Source organism: Podarcis raffonei, chromosome 4, assembly GCF_027172205.1.
Source record: "Podarcis raffonei isolate rPodRaf1 chromosome 4, rPodRaf1.pri, whole genome shotgun sequence".
NCBI lineage: Eukaryota > Metazoa > Chordata > Lepidosauria > Squamata > Lacertidae > Podarcis > Podarcis raffonei.
In genome coordinates this window covers 79077751-79099025 of record NC_070605.1, presented here as the reverse complement: position 1 = coordinate 79099025, position 21275 = coordinate 79077751, and the positions used below count along the sequence as shown (strand labels likewise).

Sequence of the window (21275 nt, the reverse complement as noted above, 5' to 3'; positions counted from 1 at the left end):
ATTCTTACTTAGTAAGGTTTTATTGATTTCAATGCAACTTATTTGTAAATACGTAACAGCAGAATATCATCTTGAAAAATGTAGTATTTCAAGGAGATAGAATGTATGATAGCAACTGATTGCAGTTACGGTTTTTAACATACAGCTTTAGCTACCACTCTGGGGAGGTGCAAGACTGTGCATCTCACTACTTTTTATTGGGGGAGGGAGATCTTGCCTTATAAACTTCGACTTGCTGCTGACTTGCTTCCAACTCCCCTTTTAAAGATGCTTGAAGCCTCAGAAGTTCATTTCCCTGCAAAACAAGAGCATCTTGAATAATTTAGCACTATGCTGCAGAAGAGTGAAATGAAGCAGCATCATTATTACTTTGTCAGAAGAGAGAACAAATTATTAGAAAGCACAGGGACTTACTGCTTGCTTTGAGTCAGCCAATTCCTTTTTCGTTTTCACCAGCAGCTGTTTGATCTTCATGTTTTTCCCCTCATACTCTTGTACAGTATTCTGGAATGATTCTAGTGAACAAAGTAAACGTTGAAGGTAATTTATTCAGAAAGCAAGCAGCAGAACTTTCAATGAAATTCTTCCAGATTTTTCTATAAAGGCTTGGAAAGAAGAAATGAAGTTTCCTTCTTGCTCCTTGATTTAAACTTTTTACTAGAATTAAAACTATACCAGAATGTTGCAATTTTCACTTTAAAATACTATTTTCAGATAAGAAATGCTTTAAACACAACTAAAAATCTAGACATCCTCTTAGAAGAAATAGAGTGAATGAACAGCTGTACAGATTTATCATCGACGTGAAAAAAATAAGGGGTGTTGGCTTTTCCAGCCTACTGAACTTTAAACATTTGTGAAGCGGCATATACTGCCACTGATTTGTAAATACTATGGCACTTCGTTAATCCTAACAAAATAAATTTCTTGCAAAGTTATTCCTATCTACTGGATAAGAGGCCATTGACCTCTGTTTGGAGGGTGTAGCTTCTCTGCTATTCTGAGGCATACCTATAAAAAACCCTCTTACTGTACTGAAACATCCACAAAAAGTTATTTAGACACAAGGAGTTTAGTGCGCTGCTACTCACTGATTTCTTCCTGCAGAGTCTCTTGCTTCTGCTTCTGAATTTTAATCTCTTGCTCAAGGTCTTCAATTCTGCTGCTTTTGTCAGTAATCTTTTGATTAAGTTCTTTTACACAACGCTCATAATCAGCCATTTCCATGTCCATCATTGTACTCTTATGTGCATCCTGTAGGTTTACAAACACACGGCACCTGCAAGTTTTAACTTCTACCGCTGCTTTGGCTGGTCCCGTAGACCTAACATTCCTGCCAAACATTTATTCTTTAGCCCCGTTTAATATGCCGTGGAATACCCAAATAAAAAACAAGATTCTATATATCAGGCACATCCAACTCCAAAGAGACTGCAATCTACTCCCAGTATAAAATAAATGGCAGTGATCTACCCACTGTTGAGCTTTGGGGGGGGGGGGTAGCCAAAGTTGTCAAACTTTTTGGGGGGTGGGGGTGGCCAGAATTGTTCAGTTTTTTTTCACAAAGCGCTACAAATAAGTTTGCTTTAGCATTCCGCATTTCAAAACGTTCACAAATGCTGTGGAACCAACGCAGGAAACTAGCGCCAGGTGACGGAGGCGAGGACATTACTTGTCCGCAATCGACCAAGATCGTGTGGCGATCTACCTGTCAATCGCGATCGACTGGTTGGATATCCCTGCTATATATAAATCACCAACATACTCGTGAATTGGCCTGGAGTCCCCATGCTGAATCAGAAGGTCCCTTGGGCCTTTAGAAGAGACTTGGAGGAGGGGGAAAACCCAGCAAAGACCTATTCTGTAGTTCTGCATGCTCTTTTATGGATTCTACCTTCTGAAGAAGAAGAAGAAGAACAGTTTGGATTTGATATCCTGCTTTATCACTACCATAAGGAGGCTCAAAGCTGCTAACAATCTTCTTTCCCTTCCTCCCCCGCAACAAACACTCTGTGAGGTGAGTGGGGCTGAGAGACTTCAGAGAAGTGTGACTGGCCCAAGGTCACCCAGCAGCTGCATGTGGAGGAGCGGAGACGCGAACCCGGTTCCCCAGATTACGAGTCTACTGCTCTTAACCACTACACCACGCTGGCTCTGAGTGAAAAGATGGTAAATATGCAAAGAAAAGACAGGGGGGAAAAGAGAGAGGTAGATATAAACTACCAGGCTACCTTCTTTGCCAACTCCAGCTCTTCTAGAATTTTCTGGAGATGCTTCTTTTCTTTCTGAAGTTGTGTTTGAAGTTCTTCAACTTCTTTTGCAGCATTAGTGTGGTCCTGCAGAGAAAATAGCGCAAGGGCTACTCATTCAGAAATAGCTATCTTACTCTGTTCTACTTTCTGCTCTCCTAACACATGTCACTCACCTTTATCTTTTGTTCTTTTAGAAGCTTTTCAGCTTCGAGTTCTTTATCGACTTTTGCTTTGGCCCTCTGAGTTTCCAGTAGCTGTGTTTCTAGCAGCTTAGTGTTAGTATGCAAAGTCTGAACACGAGTCAAGAGGTCTTCATTAGCAGAACGCCACTGGTCTTGCTAAAAAGGATAGCAGCAGCATTAGCAAAATCAGGATGGGAAATATTCAGCTACACCACTTAAAACACTGGGGATTTCACCCAGATACCATTTTCAAAAGCCAGACCCCCCCCCCCAGTGTGAGGCTTACAATAACTTGCTTAAAAGCCTTCAGTTCACACAGGCTTGCCATGTAGTGTGAACAGCCATACTTTGTATGCCACTAAATATATGATACTGTTTTTCTGAATTTTATTTTGTATATGCATTACAGTATTACGGCATACACCATTCTGGTATTTTCTACGTTGAACTGCACTGGAATTCTTACCAAAACACGCCCCCCCCAACATAAACATACTTGAAAAATATTAATTGCTCTTAACCCACTTTTGTTACTTTAATGGCCTGAGTCCTGGATACATTGATCTCAGGAGAGCTTAAATATGCCTGATTCTAAGCAAATGTATGATTCAACTGGTTCCTTTCTGCAAATTGTCCCTAGTGGTAATGATACAGCACAAGAAAACTACTGCAGACAACCCTGCATGATATAAAATCTCCGTCAGCTGGAACAGATATTAATGATCAGAGCAACTTTCTCATAGTTCCCCCTGAAGGACAAAGATATCTAATATAAGTTGGCTCATTTCTTACCTGCATAATATACTTAAAGAACTGCATTATTTAAGAATACATTGGGGTGGGATAGAGAATCACCTGTCTCTAACAAAACTTATTTCCACTTTAAAAAATAAATCTGTGCCACCTTCAGAGGCACTAAAAACTATCTAAACAATATTTTTTTTTATGAAACTCAAGATTAAACCTTTATGTTCCTCTGTGAAAATAAAGAGCCAGATTTCGTTATAGACTTTTTCTACCTTTGTATTTCAAAAAAAATCGGTCTTTTGGATTGGTAGCAATCAGCTATGATAGTGAAATAAAGCAGGCAGCACTGCTGCGAACTAAAAATGGTGTGGGCAGGGGGAAGAGTGGGGATGCTGTTACTCTCAAGACCTGCAGTAGGTTTCTCAGAGTCATGTGGCTGGCCACTCTTGGAAAGAAACAGTGCTCAACTAGAAAACAAGTGAAGTGCCCAAGATCACAAACAGGGGCTCAAGCCCTGCAAAAGCAAAATTCATTTTCTAGTCTCAAGACTGCTCACTCCCCAATCTCCTCCCATTAATTCCCACTTTTGCTCTCCTCCCCCCAAACAAGAACAAATTCCATTCGTATAGATTTTATATAACCAGCACCTGCTTAGTAGAGTTTTCCAGTTGTCTCGTCAGGTCATCTATTTGGTGTTCAAATTTACGAGCTCGCTCTTTTTCAATGTCCAGCTGCTCTGCTTGCTTGTCAAACTCTGTTAAAAGATTCTTGGAGCACATACACATTCTATTAAGCCTTTATTTATGAACCTACAATGCTCTATATGCATAAGCAGCCACATTCTTTGTCAGGGTAGCACCAGGAAACAGAGCTACTTCTTAACATGGAAATAAACCTAGATTTTACTTCCTGGATACCTGTCTGAAAGATCTGCCCTGGTGCATCTGACTGCAACTATACTGTTATATACCGCAAAGCAAAATGGCATGCTAGATGAAGGCATTAAAAGTTCACATTATGTTTATCTCTATGACATGAACTTGGGCTGGCCCAACAAGCAGCCAATCTTCAGCATCCTTGCTGAAAATATCTGGGAAGTTGTGTTCTAACATGGAATCGTACTGCTTTAAAAACAGGCAAAGTGAAATAACTACTACTTAAGTTTTTTTAAAATATATATATATACCTGGTCAAAGATTCAAATATATACCCTTTCAGCCGACTTACTAGAAAACTATTAAAATGTTAGATGCCGCTGTACAATTAGACTGGCTAAAATGTATAAAGATGATGACAGATCTTTGTGGGAAGCCGGGGTAGAGAGGGCTGATTCTTATCACTGTTAATGGTTTCTTTACAAGATAAAAAAGATTTTAGAGAAAAATAACAGTAATACTTAATATCCTGCAAGTGAATATACTGTCTGACCCAGGCGTTTATTTAGTAACCTATTTTAATGACTCCACTCTCTCAAATAAAGATAATCTACTGTCATTACTGTGCCTTACATATGCCAAATGGGGGAACCAAAGTAAAAACTCCATTAATTTTGAAAATGGTGTATGAAATTTTGGGAGTTGGTCCTATTGAGCAAAATCACATGGACCTTGTGAGTCCAACAAGATCATTTGAACAAAATCTGAGAAGGAATTATGTATTTAATGTAATAGGTTAACATCCAAGAGATGGAAGTAGATGCATACTTATATTCTAAAACCTTTTTTGAAAAGAGCAAAATGTTGCTGGTAAAACAAAGCACAAAAGCACGTGGGGACTAACAGCTGAGTCAATTCACACACAGAAACTAGGGTTAGCATGCAATGGGTAGCCAGATCTATAACTGAGTCCTTGCCTCTGTTAGATAGAATGGAGTTTGGGATACAAATCCTGACCATTTTTCAACTGCCCTGCTTATAAACAGCAACAATAGGTTCTACAGGATCCCTCTGTGAGTTTTGTGCAATTTTTAAGGGGATTAAAACAAATATTTAAAAATAAAGAAATGATGTAAGAGGGAAACACCTTAGAAAAATCCACACTAACAAAGCTGTAAGCAGAGGGTTTTTGGGCACAGTGCTATCCACTGCAAACACAGCCCCTGCTTATAACTCCCCAGCAGCTGAAATGCAGGTGCTTGGGAACAATGTGGGCACAAGCTCAGAGAAGCCCTAAGCGCTTCAAGCACAGCAGGAAGTGATGAAGATAAAGTACTTGTCCTTTACCTTATAGCTCTCTGCTGTCTGAATGATGTCTCCCATTGAAGTTGACAGCTGCTGTCTCTCTGACTGCAATAACTTCACCTCTTCTCTAAGTGACTGTGCCTAAGTGCAAAGAAAGATATGAAGTCTTGTTACTTCTACCAGTGATTGGACCCGAAGACAACCTTCTGTGAATGAAAAGGGGGGGGGGATTTCACTAACTCTCACCGCCCCTGAAACTTCCCACGCTACCTCCTACCTTGTTGCCTCTGGAGCAGATTTTCAGTGTGCAGTGAAGCCAGGACCCAAGAGCGACCCACTCCCTGAGCTCACCAAACACCAAATTCCAGCCCTCATTAGCAAGCTATTGAGTTCCATGTACTGTAGATTTGAAGCTCTTTGTCACAGAGAAGCATTGACCAACCCTATTCAGCGATGAGGACTATATTGACCCTCAGTCAGCCACTCCCCTGAGGGCAATATGGCAGCCATGAGCATGGCTGCTGCATGAATACACAAACATACACTCTGCACACATGGACATTTACCACATACAGTGGTACCTCGGGTTACAGACGCTTCAGGTTACAGACTCCGCTAACCCAGAAATAGTTAAGAACTTTGCTGCAGGATAAGAACAGAAATTGCACGGCGGCGCAGCAGTAGCAGGAGGTCCCATTAGCTAAATTGGTGCTTCAGGTTAAGAACAGTTTCAAGTTAAGAACGAACTTGAATTAACTCAGAATGAATTAAGTTCTTAACCCGGGGTACCACTGTATAAACATCAGAGTGGCAGCCACTGAGCATTCGTCTCTTTAGTCATAGATATATTATTTCACACACACGTATACAGAATCGGCACTTCCAGCATTCCTGACCCTTTGCTGGGGTGGCTGGAAACTCTACTTTTTTTAACTCAGTGAGGGGGGAAATGCTGCCTTTCACTCTTAAAGGTATACTCACTGCTCTTTAGAGATCAGACAGAGTAGTTTATATCCTGAATAGATCTCAGGAGATAAAACCCTCTCAGATCAGGAGATAAAGCAGTGGGGGCTTAAATCAGGCCACTTCCTGTGGCTTGGCAGACAAGATACAGTTCATAGGTCGTGGGTTAGTCATTCGTGCTATAAAGAGAATGATGAACAGCAAATCCAACCTTCCTTGCAGCTTGTCTTTCAAGGAAGAACTGAACAGACAAGAAATTCCAAATGTGTGGGTTGTATTGGCTTCCAAACATGTGTATTCACTGTAAAAGACATGGCAACTCCATATGTAGAATTGTGTCCATGCCCCTTTTCCCCATGTAAGTACAGTACTGCCATGCAGGAAAAAATGAGATGTATGAAACAACCATTTGTCAAAGACCAAAACCTCTCAAGTCAACGCTGAATCTACCTGCCCTGATCTTTATAACTTCCATCTTCTCCGGCTCATATGCATCCAGTCCTCTATAGTAGGCAGACATTTTGTCAAAACTGAAACTAAAGACTGTGGTTAGATGAAAATGGAGGCTACCAAAGTGCCACCAACCCATTAACAATCACAAATGAGAAAACTTTGGAACCATCCTACTTGGAACAACTTAAAAGTAGGCCTAAAAAGACCTGTGTGGCCCCAGAAACACATTACCAAACATCTCACAAGGAATTGGTACAAAACATATGGAACTTAATTCCAGTTACCTCTTTCCTGCTGCATTCCAGTTCTTTCCTTAATTTCACGGCAACAGCTTTAATTTTATTTCCTTTTTCTTCTTTCTCTTTCAGTTGTCTTTCCAAATTTACTGAATGAACAAACAAACCCTATTTTAAAATGTGAAGGCAAAAACATCTTTCGGAAATAAGAAATAATTCATTAATAAGTATCAGCTTCATTATATTCACTAAGCAATTAAGAAATGCTTTAAAACCACAATAAAAATGGTCACATCCCATAGCAAGATCTATTTACACACCACCTCATGCAAATTAACCCACACATCATTCATATGTTTTCTTTTCTTTTTTAAAATGGAAGCCATACATTTCAGGATTCGAAAGCAGCCTGGAAATCGAGGACTCACAGACTGAACACCCTATTTTGTCTTTATCAGAGCAAAGTATCTCCAGAAGATGCAACTTACTCAGGTTGCAGATTTGTGAGATGAGACGGAAACAAACATTAAATACTCAGTAATTATTTACACAGCAGCAAACCTGGTAAAGAAATATATACATATACCCATTTTTTCTGCTTCTGATAACTGCTGGTCATCTTTAGCAGAAGACTCCTCGACAGAGGCCTGCATTGCAAACACAATAAATTAGATGGATAGCTTGATCCTATCACTGAATGTAACTCATCTAAAGTAAGAGAGACTGAGCTTGTCCCGGAAATGCCCTCTGAGAAGCACTTATTGATGCAATTTTCTCTCCAAACAGTAGAGCAGCGACACTGGTGTCTGCTGCTGCTTGGTGGTGGGGTTCCCAGAGACAAAGCAAAGTGACCTGTGGTCTCACTGTGACATCACAATGGAAGCTGTTGAGGCCGATTCCTTCATTCTGCTTTGCTCGGTGTAACACTGGACTCCTAAGTGTTAACAGGAGTTCCTAGTTACATCTGCTATTTGTTTCTATAGGATAAAGACAAGCAGATAAAACTAGGAAAGGCTCCAGTAAGAATGATATCACTTTCTAAGATCCAGCAGTACATGTATTTTCTAATTAAAAATGGCACCATTGGTTTCTCCCTGATCCTTTTCCTCCTCAGACTAGCTATTTTATTTATTTACTATTAATATTTCTTTACTGCCCTATGAGCAGAACTCTTTGGGCAACAAGTTTCTTCTTGATAAGGCAATGACAGAACATCCCTGAAGCATTATTCACTTGCAACAACCATCTAGCTTCATTGCTTTATCACCTCTAAAGTGTCTCAAAGTGAAGAATACTAAAAGTCTTGAAGACCCTAACTCAATTTCATTTTCTAGAATTTTGGGGGGGAAATCAATAAAGAACATAGAATTTTCACCCCTGACCACTTAACACAATCTTAAAATGCATTTAGTGGCACTCAAACAAGACCAAATTAGCAGCCACTCTAAAAGAATGGTTTTCAAGAGTTATTGTGAACTCAGGGATAATTAATCTCCAGAGCACAAATCCAACCCGTAACCCAGGTTCCAAATCTATAAATGCTTCTATCTGGGGATGAAAGGAGGAAGCACGCTTTCACGCAAGAGTTGTGCTTACTGCATGTACCACAACACTGTTGTACAGGCAGTAGATACGTCTATCACGCAAAGTATGAAATCATCCTCACCAACCTCACAAGAGCTATGAAGAGTTCATGTTTTGTGGTATTTCTTTTGCATGTAAGAGCAAAAGACTGTAACCAAAGAATTTCACAATTCCCACTACTTTCCCAAATTCTGTTCTAAAGAGGCTTGGGGGATAAATGGGAGCAATTCAATAATAAAACCCTAACCTTTAGCAAAGAAAGCTCAGCCTGCACGTTTCTCACTTCCGTTTCTTTTTGCTCAAGGATTAAGCTTAATTTTTTCCGCTCCTCTTCTTGCTCTTTTATTTTGCTTTCACAGAGTGCATGCTTTTCAGATAGATCTTCCATACAAACTAAAATGTCTTGGTTCTCATTCCGGAGTTTTTCACTGGCGTGTTTCAGCTCCTGAATATCTAGCTGCAAGGCTTCTTTTTCAGAAGCAGCCCCTTCCAACTCTTCTCTTAACAGGAGTTTTTCATTTTCATAATCGTCCAAAAGAGATCTGAGTTCCATGCAACGAGCCGCATTTTCTTCCTGCAGCCTCTGCATTTCCTCCTGTAGAAGCACGTTTTCATCCTTTTGTGTTTTCAGACTTCGTATCTCTTGCTTCATTTTTGCAAATAATTCATTCGCAGCTTGCAGCAGACCGGCTACATCTTCGCCTTCATTTTCTTCTGGGTTTCTGGAGCCCATCTGCTCAAGGAGGCTACAGAGCTGACTCATGACAAGAGATCTGAAAGCCTTTTCTTCCTCAAGTACCTTAGTCAAATGGTCTTTCTCTTCACAGACTATTTGCAATTTCGTTTCTAAATTATCTGCTTTCTCTCGAGACACAATCCAGCCCCGCTTTTCAGATGCAATGCTTTCCAGCTCTTTCCCTGCTTGGTCCCTGTCTTCCTTGAGCTTGTTATTTTCGTCATGTAGACTTGCTACTTCAGATGAGAGGTGCACTTTATCTTGCCGAAGAACTTCAACCTGCTGTTCCAATTCCCCCAGCTTCACTTGCTTCTCTTCTTTTTCCACTTTCAGTTTCGCCATCAACTCCTCTACCTGTTGCTCCAATTCACTGTTGCAAAGGCTAAGAGCCTCAACCCGTTGCTGATGTTCCTCAGCCGCTGCCTTCTCCTCTTTGCATTTCCCCTGGAGGCTTTCTATCGTCTCAGCAGAGCATTTCAGTTTGTCTAGGATGCTATCGTTCTGTGATGAAAGCTCACTCTCCTTCTCTTCCAGTTCTTTCACTGCAGCCTCTCTTTGATGAAGAGAAGCAACAAGTTTCTCATTCTCTTCCTGGAGAGTCCCTATTTTATGCCTTAGTTCTTCCAGCTCCTCAAGTTTGGAGGAAAGTTGTTCTGTATGTTCCCGGAGCTGATTTACAGTCTCAAGGAGAACATCCTTTTCACTGAAAGCAGCTCTAAGCTTTTTCTGTAGTTCATCAACATCTGAAGCCTGCTGCTGCTTCATGGATGCAAATTCTCTGCTTATCTTCCCAGCTGATTCCCCCAATTCTGTTTGAAAGGTTTCCATCGTTTCACGCAAGCTCTCATAACTAGCAATTGCATCTTCTTTCTCCTGTAGGTGCTTCTGACATTGTTCTTTAAGATCCACTATCTCAAGAGCCAATGACTGATTTTCTCTCTCTAAACTTAATGATACTGATTGTTTAAGATCACAAATTTCCCTTCTATGCTTTTCTAACAGTTCTTCAATTTCCAGACTATTTTCTTTTATAGTCTTCTCGTGTTGTTCTGTTACTGCCTTCAACTCCGATTTTAGTTTTTCAACTACGCCACAGTGATCCTCTTTGGCAAGCTGCAGTTCGTTAATTTTGAACTCCAGATCTTCTTTTTCGTGGAAGAATTCAACCTGTGCATGCTGGATTTCCACTTCCAGTTTCATCTTAACATTGTTCATGTAGGTTAACTCATCTTGTAATATACTGTGTTGAGATTCCAGTTCTTTTAAAGCATTTTCTAAATGTCTGGTCTTTTCTGCCATTTCCGTTTCCAACTGCACATTTCCAGATTCTAGGCTGTCTACATCTTTCGTTAGAGTTTGCCTTATGTATTCCAGTTCACGCTCATATTTCTCTTTACAAGCACGCAATTCATCCTGCATGTCCTTCTCTTTTACCCTGTATTGCTCTATTAAGTTCTGCTTTAGCTGATCTACCTTATTTTGCTCCTCTTCACATGCTTTGACAGCGGTTTCAAGTTGACATGTCAACTCAGACACCTCCTTTTGGTGAGCAGTCCTCTGTTTGCCTAGCTCTTCATCTAATCTATCCATTTCCCTTTGGTAACACTGAGAATTACTTTCAATGACATCTTGCAGTTTGGCAGTTTCCTCCTTCTTACCCTCAATGGAAGCTTCCAACTGTTTCTTCAGATTCAATATTTGTTCCTCATAGGCAGCCTTAGTTTGATGGACCTCTTCCTGTAGCCTTTTAATTTCTTCGTGGTTATTACTCTGACAATTAAGCTGTTCTGTGAGCTGCTCTTGTTTGCTCCTTTCTGCAAGCAGTTCCTTTTGCAACGTGGCAATAGTTTCATCATATTTGGACTGTGTTGCTATGGTTTCATTCTTAAGACCTTCGATTTCTTTCAGGTGGTCAGTGTTCAACTGTGCAAACTTCTTCTGCAATTCTCCTTCCTTAGCGAGAGCAGCCTAATGATAAAATATTCAGAGCATATATGCATAGTTTAATCATTTTGTAAGTGTATGCCCAATTTACAGCACTTAAAATATCAAAATCAAACAGAAACCCACCGAATACCCATCCTCACTCCCCAACCCTATCTGACAGAGGGAACAATCTAGGAATAAAGACAGACACAAAAACATGTATAGAAGATCTGCACAACTGGCGTTACTTCATCAACATCTGCCTTCCCATCCAAGCTGAAAACATATTTCTTCAATTAAAGGCAAAATACAAATCTGACCTATTACAAAATAGGATTTCAAAGGTTGCCCAAGGTTTACTCTCAGTCTTCTTAAATAATATATATTTAATCTACTTTATTGCTCTCCATTCCACTCACAAAACTGAGCATGCAACTTCCAACTTAAGTAACTGTGTGCCTTATATCTAATGGCAGTTGTCATCTCTTAACTGTTTTTTTTTAAATAATAATTTTTTATTACAGATTTTTATAACAACACAAACATATAACAAATACATAAACAAACAAAAAAACACAATCAAAACAAAAAACATGTACCATTTCAAATCTTAGTTTCTTACACCTTTCTTCCCCGACTTCCTCATGCCTCCCTTCTCTGTATTCCAAGTTCTTATCAATTACTCAGCAAATCTTCCCTTATTTTAATAAAAATTCAAACTAATCTTCCTTATTCTCCTTGTCTTAACCATTACTAATAGTAACCATTTACTTTCCAATCCAACATCATTCTAACTCTCATTAATTTTGTAGTATTTCTTTAAATAGTCCTTAAACTTTTTCCAATCTTCTTGCGCTGCTTCTCTTCCCTGGTTTCGGATTCTGCTCGTCATTTCTGCCAAGCCCATGTAGTCTATCACCTTCATCTGCCATTCTTCCAGTGTGGGTAAGTCTTGCGTCTTCCAGTACTTCGCAATGAGTATTCTAGCTGCTGTTGTAGCATACATAAAGAAAGTTATATCTGTCTTTAACACCCCCTGGCCGACAATACCCAAGAGAAAGGCCTCTGGTTTCTTGGTGAAAGTATATTTAAATACCTTTTTAAGTTCATTATAGATCATTTCCCAGAATGCCTTAATCTTCGGGCACGTCCACCAAAGGTGAAAAAATGTACCTTCCTTTTCTTTACATTTCCAACATTTATTGTCAGGCAAATGGTAAATCTTTGCAAGCTTGACTGGGGTTATGTACCACCTATATATCATTTTCATAATATTTTCTCTTAAGGCATTACATGCCGTAAATTTCATCCCGGTGGTCCACAACTTTTCCCAATCAGCAAACAAAATATTATGACCAATGTCCTGAGCCCATTTAATCATAGCTGATTTAACCGTTTCATCTTGTGTATTCCATTTCAGCAGCAGATTATACATTTTTGACAAATTCTTGGTACTGGGTTCTAACAATTCTGTCTCCAATTTTGATTTTTCCACCTGGAAGCCAATTTTACTGTCCATTTTAAACACTTCATTTATTTGATGATAGTGCAACCAATCTCTCACCTTCCCTTTTAATTTCTCAAAACTCTGCAATCTCAATTTGTCCCCTTCCTTTTCCAAGATTTCCCAGTATCTTGGCCACTTTGACTCCATATTAGACTTTTTAACAGCCTTTGCTTCCATTGGCGATAGCCACCTTGGAGTTTTGTTTTCCAGCAAGTCTTTATATCTGACCCAGACATTTAATAGTGCTTTTCTGACAATATGGTTTTTAAAACTTTTATGTGCTTTAACCTTGTCATACCACAGATATGCATGCCACCCAAAAATATTGTTAAAACCTTCCAAATCCAAAATGTCTGTGTTTTCAAGAAGCAGCCATTCTTTCAGCCAGCAGAAAGCTGCCGCTTCATAGTACAGTTTGAAGTCTGGCAGGGCAAACCCCCCTCTTTCCTTTGAATCCGTTAATATCTTAAATTTAATTCTGGGCTTTTTGCCCTGCCAGACAAATTTAGATATGTCTTTTTGCCACTTCTTGAAACAGTCCACTTTGTCCATTATTTGCAATGCTTGAAACAAAAACAACATTATTGGCAATACATTCATCTTTATAACTGCAATTCGACCTAACAAGGAAAGCTTTAAATTTGACCAAATCTCCAAGTCTTTTTTCACTTCTGTCCAAGTTTTTTCATAATTATCTTTAAATAAATTCACATTCTTAGCTGTCATGTTTATACCCAAATATTTCACTTTTTTAACCACAGTCAACCCTGTCTCATTCTGAAACCTTTCTTTTTCAACCTGTGTTAGATTTTTCTCCAATACCTTTGTTTTTAACTTATTCAATTTAAATCCTGCCAATTGACCAAACTCTTGGATTATTTCCAAAACTCTTTTCGTACTAGCTTCTGGCTCTTGCAATGTAAGTACTAGGTCATCTGCAAATGCTCTCAGTTTGTATTGTTTAGCTCCGACCTGAATCCCTTTAACCAACTGGTCCCTCCTAATCATATTAAGCAAAACCTCCAGGACCGATATAAAAAGTAATGGGGAGATAGGGCACCCCTGTCGTGTCCCTTTTTCAATCTTGAACTCTTCTGTAACCACATTATTTACAATTAATTTTGCTTTCTGTTCAGAATAAATTGCACCTATACCATTCTCAAACCCTTGGCCTACCCCCATCCCCCGGAGGTTCTTCAACATAAAGCTCCAAGAAATGTTGTCAAAGGCTTTCTCGGCGTCCACAAATATCAAAACAGCCTTAGTGTTTATGTTCACTTCCAACTTTTCCAAAATGTCAATTATATTCCTTACATTATCCGACAAATGCCTTTTCGGGAGAAAGCCTGCTTGGTCCCCATGAATCTCCTCCATCAAAACTCTTTTCAGTCTCTTTGCTAAAATGTCAGCAAAGATTTTGTAATCCACATTCAATAACGAGATGGGTCGGTAGTTTTTAAGTTGGGTCTTTTCAGTCTCTGTCTTTGGTATAAGTGTAATGTAGGCCTCTCTCCACGTATCGGGTGCCCTTTTCCCCTCCATAATCTCGTTACAGACTTCCTTCAAAGGTTGTATCAACCCTTCCTTCAGAACTTTATAATATTTGGAAGTCAGTCCATCCGGTCCTGGGGATTTGCCCAACGCCATGCCTTGAATGGCATCTTCTATTTCTTGTGCTGATATCTCCTGGTTCAAAATCATCTTACTTTCCTGCGAGACCTTTTTCAGCCCATTTTCCTCGAGGAATTGTTGTATGTCCATTTCCTTCTGCGGCCCTTGTGTGTAAAGTTGTCTAAAGTAGTTCTGAAAACAGTTCCTGATTTCAGCTGGGTTGCTTATATTCTTTCCTTCCACTTCTATGTTTGTTACCGTGTTGAGTTTTTGTCTCTTCTTTATTTGCCAAGCCAATAACTTGCCACATTTGTCAGCAGATTCAAAGGTCTTTTGTCTCATTTGCTTAATTTTCCACTCTAATTCTTGATTCGTCAGTTCCATATATTGTGTTTGATAAAATTTGATTTCTCTTAAAATCTCTTGTGATTTTGGCTTCAATCTTAGTTTCTTTTCCCCTTCTTTTATCTTTTCCAGAATTTTTTCCTTCCTCTCCTTTTGTTTTCTTTTCTTTAATGTGTTTTGTTGTATCAAAAACCCTCTCATCACGGCTTTGCTTGCGTCCCATACTATTCTTTTTTCTACTTTAGTCCTTAAATTGATTTCAAAATAATCTTTCAGAGTTTTTTGGGCCTTCTTGCAAATCTCCTCATCTCTAAGTAAAGTGTCATTCATTCTCCATCTAAAGGAGCCAGTTGTTGTTTGTCTCATCACCATCTTTACTGCATTGTGGTCGGAGAAAGTTTTTGGGCAGATTTCCACTCTCTTTATGTTCTGCGCCATACTGCTAGTCACCCAAATTTGGTCGATCCTTGTCCATGTCATTTTGGCTTCAGAGAAGAAGGTTCCCTCTCTTTCTAGTGGGTGTTTTGTTCTCCAAATATCTATCAAGTCCATATTGTCAGTCATTTCGAAAAAGGTCTTTGGTAGTCTTCCATCTTTTGTTACTACCTGTCTTTGTGCTTTGTCCATATTTGTTGAAACTACTCCATTCATGTCTCCCATCATTGTCATCTCTTAACTGACATACGTACCAGAAAAAGCAGAACACATTTTACAGACGAAAAGAATTTAAACCATATTTTGGCAAGATATACTTCTGAGAGATTTCTAAAATGGGAAAGGCCAGATAAATGAGAAGTGTTTCAATTGTTTAATGTTTTGGCAATGTCTTAATACTCCATCTGCTGGAAATAACACTTGTGCCACCTCACATGTCTAGGCACTGGCAAGAGCTCTGGTTGGTTTTTTTTTAAAAAAAAGATGTTTAAAGCAATTTCCAATAAAAGGTTGATAGATTAGTAAGCCTTACTGCAACAGAACCATTGGCCCACAGATAGCTAATGTGATGCTCTCCAGTTGCTGGACTACAACTTTATCATCCCTGGCCACTGGTTGTGATGGCTGGGGCTGATGGGTGTTGTAGTCCTGCAACGTCTGGAGGGCACCACATTAGATATCCCTAGTCTATTGAATATCTCTTCCCTAGAGAATACACTCGTATCTGCTGTACCTCCCTGTTTTAGGATCAAGGAAAGGGGCAGTGCACTTGTGAACTTGGAATAGAGCCAAAGGGATTAAAAGACAGGAAAGGCTCTCTTTGACAGAAATATATTAAATAAGCTAGAATTAGGGAGTACCTCTGCTTCTTGTTGCCTTTTCACATTTTCTTTTTTCAGAGCTAGACACTGCTGCTGGACTTCAGCTTTCTCCAGAAGAACAACATCCAGCCTCTCTGTGAGGGCCTAATTTTAAGAAGGACAGAGCATGAAGGAAGAACCCACTTCACTATAAACAAAAACACAAGAGGAATTGTATTTCTTTAAGATGCTGAAAGGTGTCTCATTTTTTAATTGACACTTGCTTCCTGTGCCACAGAATAAATGGAGACTGAGAGTTCTTCAGCTGCACTCAATGGGCTGAGTTATTAACCCACTTCAGCACCAAACCCAGTTTGATCATGTGTCAGAATCATGGGCTTGATCCTCAGGCTCCATTTACATTAAAACCACACAGAGATATTCACTCTAAAGTTAACTGAGATATAATTTCTTGTCTGGAAAGTCATCCTTAGACAGAAAGCATTGTTAAATCAATCAGAACCTGACCAGAGATATGCTCATGGTTCTGTCTGGGGCAGTTCTGGGGCTACTAAGAAGTCTGGTAAAATCTAGTAACAACATTGTTTGAAAACACATCCATATCTGAATACACAACATGGTTAACCTAACTATGCTCTGAAATTTCCTTTATCTGAAGCTTAACTAATGAATTTACTGCACTGATCTAGGAGAGGGGAACAGACATGGGTATGAGATTATTATAACAATCATGTAATTACTTATTGGCTATGCTTAATGCTTACAGTCATGTGACTGAGCATCAGATTCGCCATTTCCCCCTCTTCTCAGGTGTAACCACGAGAAGACTTAAAAGTTTTCACTGTCATTTTCAGCTAATTACAGTTTAGTGGTACGTCCAAACCCTAAACTGTGGTTAATCTTAACGGTACTTTACTGAAATAAGCCAGCTTGAAAGAGTTTGGTTTCAAGCATTGCACTAAACTGTGGTTAATGGAATGGAACTGAAAGCTTCTAATTTCCTCTGGTGTGGGTCAGGGGAGATGGGAGTGCACAAGTCCAAGGCTTATGAATGTAATGCTAAACCACAGTTAAGCTTACGATCAAACCAAGCTTTCAGTTGCTCACTATCATTAAGATGACCAGTAAATGCTGCAACAGGCAATTATAGTTTGAGGAACACTTGTAGCAAATTGATTTTCAAATCTCATGAGATGAGAAGCAGCCCACTTTAGGAGGAAGTCCAAAAAAAGATAATTTTCAATAAAACACAATGCCCTGCATTTTAACTCGTAGGTCAATGACCTGCCAGACAGCTGAGAAAAGGAGTCTCAGTGGTATGACACAGGCAGAGCTTATTTCCTTTTAACCAAAACATGTATTTATTGGAAATGAAAAGCCCTTGCACAATATATGATGCGTTAAGAGTACAATCCTACCACCGCCAGTCTGTGTTGATGGCTGGGGGCATTAAGAACTGTGTGTAGTTGTCTCTCTGCTGCCAATGGAGGCTCTGCCTTAGCTTCACCCAGACATGAAGAAAACTACTGCTGGGGATCCTCCTGCCAGTGGTAGCAAATGGAAAGCCCCAAGAAAGTGTTCCATTTTCAGGATCGAAAGCACTGCAGATTCCCCAACGGCCTGGTCCTCAGCTTCCTCCCCAATTACAGCAGCCTGGAGCTGGCTAAGTGAAAAAAGTTACAATAAACTGCCCCCATATTCCACTCAAACTGGTATGAGCTGGCAGGGCTTGGGAAGCTGCAACAGTTCTGCCACCCTACCGGCCTCAGGATTGTTTGGTAAGTTATGCGTTCCCACCTGAAGAATATCATCAGTTCCTCCAGCAGCAGGTTTTGTTTTCATTTCTTCAATCTCTTTCTCCAGTTCTAAGGGGAAACAGTGTTTTCTCTGAATAAGGATTATTCATTCATTTCATATACTATTCTACTTTTCTGCAACCCCAAAGTTTCTTCTATACAGCTAATTTGGTTTATTCATGGTCGTTATTATGCCTAACATCAGAAGGAACAGATCCAAGCCCGGCAGATATTCACGCCATTTCCCCAGGATTTCTGAAAGCTTTTTTTTGGTCTCATGACTCTTATTTGTTGAAGCTAATGGTACTGGTGGGCCTTTTTTTGGACTATATGCTTCATGCAGTCTGCTATGCTGTTTTAAAATAAATGAAAATGAAAACCAACATCGGTAGGGAGGTACCTGAACATCGGGATTTCACTTTCTGTACATGCATCATTTGCTTCTTTGCAAATTTGATAAGATCTTCTCTGGGTAAAGTATCCAGCTGCAAAATTAATAAATAATGTTCTAAATAGCAGTTAAGGGTATTGAACTTCAGAACACCAAGCTAACTTTTAATGCTTGCCCTATTTCATTCCACCAGACGAAGCTTCACATAGAACTCTGGAGAAATATGCTGCAGTTTGCAAAGCATCCTGCAAATGTTTGATTCAACGTTAGCAGGGGCTGAATGTATTTGTCTCCACCAGACCTACAAAGTGGTCTTTCAGAACAGAAGCAGTAAAAGAGAATTAGGCACTCAGCCCTGAAAAGCACTAGGCAACACAGCCTACAGTACCACAATAACTGTGCACTTGCTATGTTATTCTGTAAAGATGGTATCTCAAATTACTATTCTGGCTTTTTACAGCTCGAAAAGCAGTGACAATAGAATCACCTGCACTCATTTGCTAAGAAAAAAACTAGTCCACTTTAGCCAAGGGGAGATGCCAGCTCTCATAGGCTCAAGGTTAGGAAGACGCAACCTGAATTACTGCAGAACAATGATTTCCAAACACATTTTCAGTTTATCTGAAGTAATTTCAAAAGGAGTCTACATATAAACATATTGGAGGCATGCCAAATAAAAAAATGGCTGACCATGTTCAGACACACCAAAATATTAGGCTTGCCAAACAGATGAAGCTCAGGAGGAACTATAGACTAAATTGCTGAACACTATAGAAAGAACACTTTAAAAAGGTTTGTTACATAAATGAGCAATAAGGAGGAAATGAAAACCAAATATTTGAAGCATTTTTCAGAGGGCTGGTAGGTACATTTGTTTCCTGCAATAACTGCCAGCTGTACTTGCTAAATAAACCTTTGCTGCATACAAAGATTACTTTTTAATGGCTGCAATGACTTCACTTTCTGCAAATAAAGTAGAGCCAGTTCTTACATTTGAAAATGCAACGTTTTTTAATGCCACCTACAGACAGACCTCCTTTTGTCGATCTATTACTACTGGAACAAATTATATTTATAAGGAAACCTTACCTTTGACTTGCCTGTTGTGGATGTGGCAGGCGAAGCTGCCATTTCTTGACCGCTATCTTGCAGCTGAAACAAACAAAATTACAGATAAAAGCCTGATGCATGCAGACCATTTTGTTATTTGTTTCTCCATCCCTACACTACTATTCCACCCCCAAAGTGTATTCAAAGAAGCTTACAGCAATAAAGAGACCATTTAAATCAATAACACTATTAAAGCAGATACAATGGCTATTAATAAAAAAAAGCAGAACATAATAGGCAAATAAAAAGGCCACTACTGGACAATCCCGGGTTAGCACACACAGAATTGCCTAAAGAGCAATTCAATACCTTAATTCATTAAGTATTAAGTCTTCAGTGGAGCTTACTCCTTTCTAAGTGTTTAGTAGTTTTCTGGGCCCTGATAAGCTATTGGCTAGATGACAGGCGTCTCTTGATGACAGGCTAGATGACAGGGAGTGTGGTATTCTGCCTCACCTGGATCAAGTAAAAAGGAGGCGAGTTGGGTGGGTGTCAAAAGTATGTTAATGGAACACCACCCTAAATTGCCAGATGACTAACAACACGGGGCTTCATGTTCAGGTTAAACAGCTTGGGATTATTAGCAAAAATGTGTAGAATAGTTTACAACTTAATCTAAAGGGATACTTTTTATTTCTTTTTAAAAGTATTTTTATTAGCTTTCAAATTTTAACAAATCCATCCAAATTATTTAAATTTAATACATTTTTTCAAAAAATAATTAAGTTTCCCACTCCTGTTGCAAGCATATGTCCATTACATTCCTGATTTTACCACTTCATTCTTCTTTGATCACCTTCTCAACCTTCTACTAGTTTTCATCCACTTCATCGCCAGCCAATCTTGTTACCTTGTAATCAGTACCATTGATGTTTCCAAAGCATACAAACATCCATTTTTGCATACACAAAGGGATACTTTTTATTTGTAATATCAGGAATAAACAGATAGTTGTGCGTTTATGCTAACCACTAACAACCATTCAGTATATAAACATGGCATTCATATTTTCTAATACTTCACGACAACGTGAAGAATAAAAATGTTTCCAAGGCCTAGTCACTACAATTGCAAAGCTACCTTTGCTAAAAGAAGATGTAGTTTATCCACCCTGTTTCATTCCAGTGTTCGAAAGCTGAATTCATAGTGCCAGCAGATGTTTAGGGCAATGTTCGAAACTCCCATTGTTCTAGGTGCGTTTTGTGACAGGAATTTAATTGGTGCAAGCAGTTTCTGAGCCTAAGAGTTCAGACTAAACCTGCGGACTGGAAGGAAAGGAACTTTTTCTGTCTCCCCACTTCCAGCTACTCTCTGAAGACTGGAGAAGAGACTCTCTTAAGAATATTAGGGGGGTGGGCAAGGGAAGGACGAGCCTATGTGGAAAATGAACATAATATTTCAGCTGCTGTTCATTCATTTTCAGCTTTGTATTCTTGTTATAAAGAAGCACGCCTAGACATTCCGTTGCTGCACCCATAACCTAGGTTTAAGGTTGAATTTAGCTCCTAGCTTTCATATCTCACTTTCCAACACTGGTTTAGGGCTGCCATCTCTTTTCAGCCCTCATTCTGTGTCTTTTAACAGCAGTCTGGCACACTGAGGCTTACCAAATAAATGTTCCTAGCACAGACGTAAAGTGATGGGAATTACACTCAGCATCCATACAGTGCTTTATGGTGTTCACTGTGCTTCATACACATCTCCTCAGTAATCTTTTCTCCATACTGTGGATCTATAGGAGTGTGTTTGTTTGTTGCTAAGAGAGCCTTTACACTTACCTAAAATCACCTAAGGTTCAAAATAATTTTTAAAAACCACCACACACTAAACCAAGTTCCTCTACTTGCACTCTCTGAGACGCTGTACCATACAGGTAACAGCTTGACCAATTTGACTTCCGCGTATATCAGACTGCTGCTTTAAAAGTGAAGCAGCAAAGGCCAATACGAAGTTCATAGCCTTACATATACCACATATACCCCTGGGGGATATCATCAATT

The 21275-nt window shown here is 39.5% G+C and overlaps 1 protein-coding gene across 1 annotated transcript in view; it reads right to left on the bottom strand.

Moving 5' to 3' along the window:
* Nucleotides 1-21275, bottom strand: part of GCC2 (GRIP and coiled-coil domain containing 2) — a 33155-nt gene that overhangs the window by 9155 nt on the left and 2725 nt on the right. The window contains exons 2-15 of the mRNA XM_053384291.1: nucleotides 19255-19317; nucleotides 18175-18259; nucleotides 17776-17843; nucleotides 16018-16122; nucleotides 8845-11301; nucleotides 7600-7660; nucleotides 7062-7162; nucleotides 5404-5502; nucleotides 3829-3948; nucleotides 2426-2590; nucleotides 2232-2336; nucleotides 1092-1254; nucleotides 415-515; nucleotides 218-295 (exon numbers count right to left, since the gene is read on the bottom strand). Of these exons, the coding sequence (XP_053240266.1) occupies nucleotides 218-295; nucleotides 415-515; nucleotides 1092-1254; nucleotides 2232-2336; nucleotides 2426-2590; nucleotides 3829-3948; nucleotides 5404-5502; nucleotides 7062-7162; nucleotides 7600-7660; nucleotides 8845-11301; nucleotides 16018-16122; nucleotides 17776-17843; nucleotides 18175-18259; nucleotides 19255-19317 (3771 nt within the window). The remainder of the gene's footprint in view (nucleotides 1-217; nucleotides 296-414; nucleotides 516-1091; nucleotides 1255-2231; nucleotides 2337-2425; nucleotides 2591-3828; nucleotides 3949-5403; nucleotides 5503-7061; nucleotides 7163-7599; nucleotides 7661-8844; nucleotides 11302-16017; nucleotides 16123-17775; nucleotides 17844-18174; nucleotides 18260-19254; nucleotides 19318-21275) is intronic.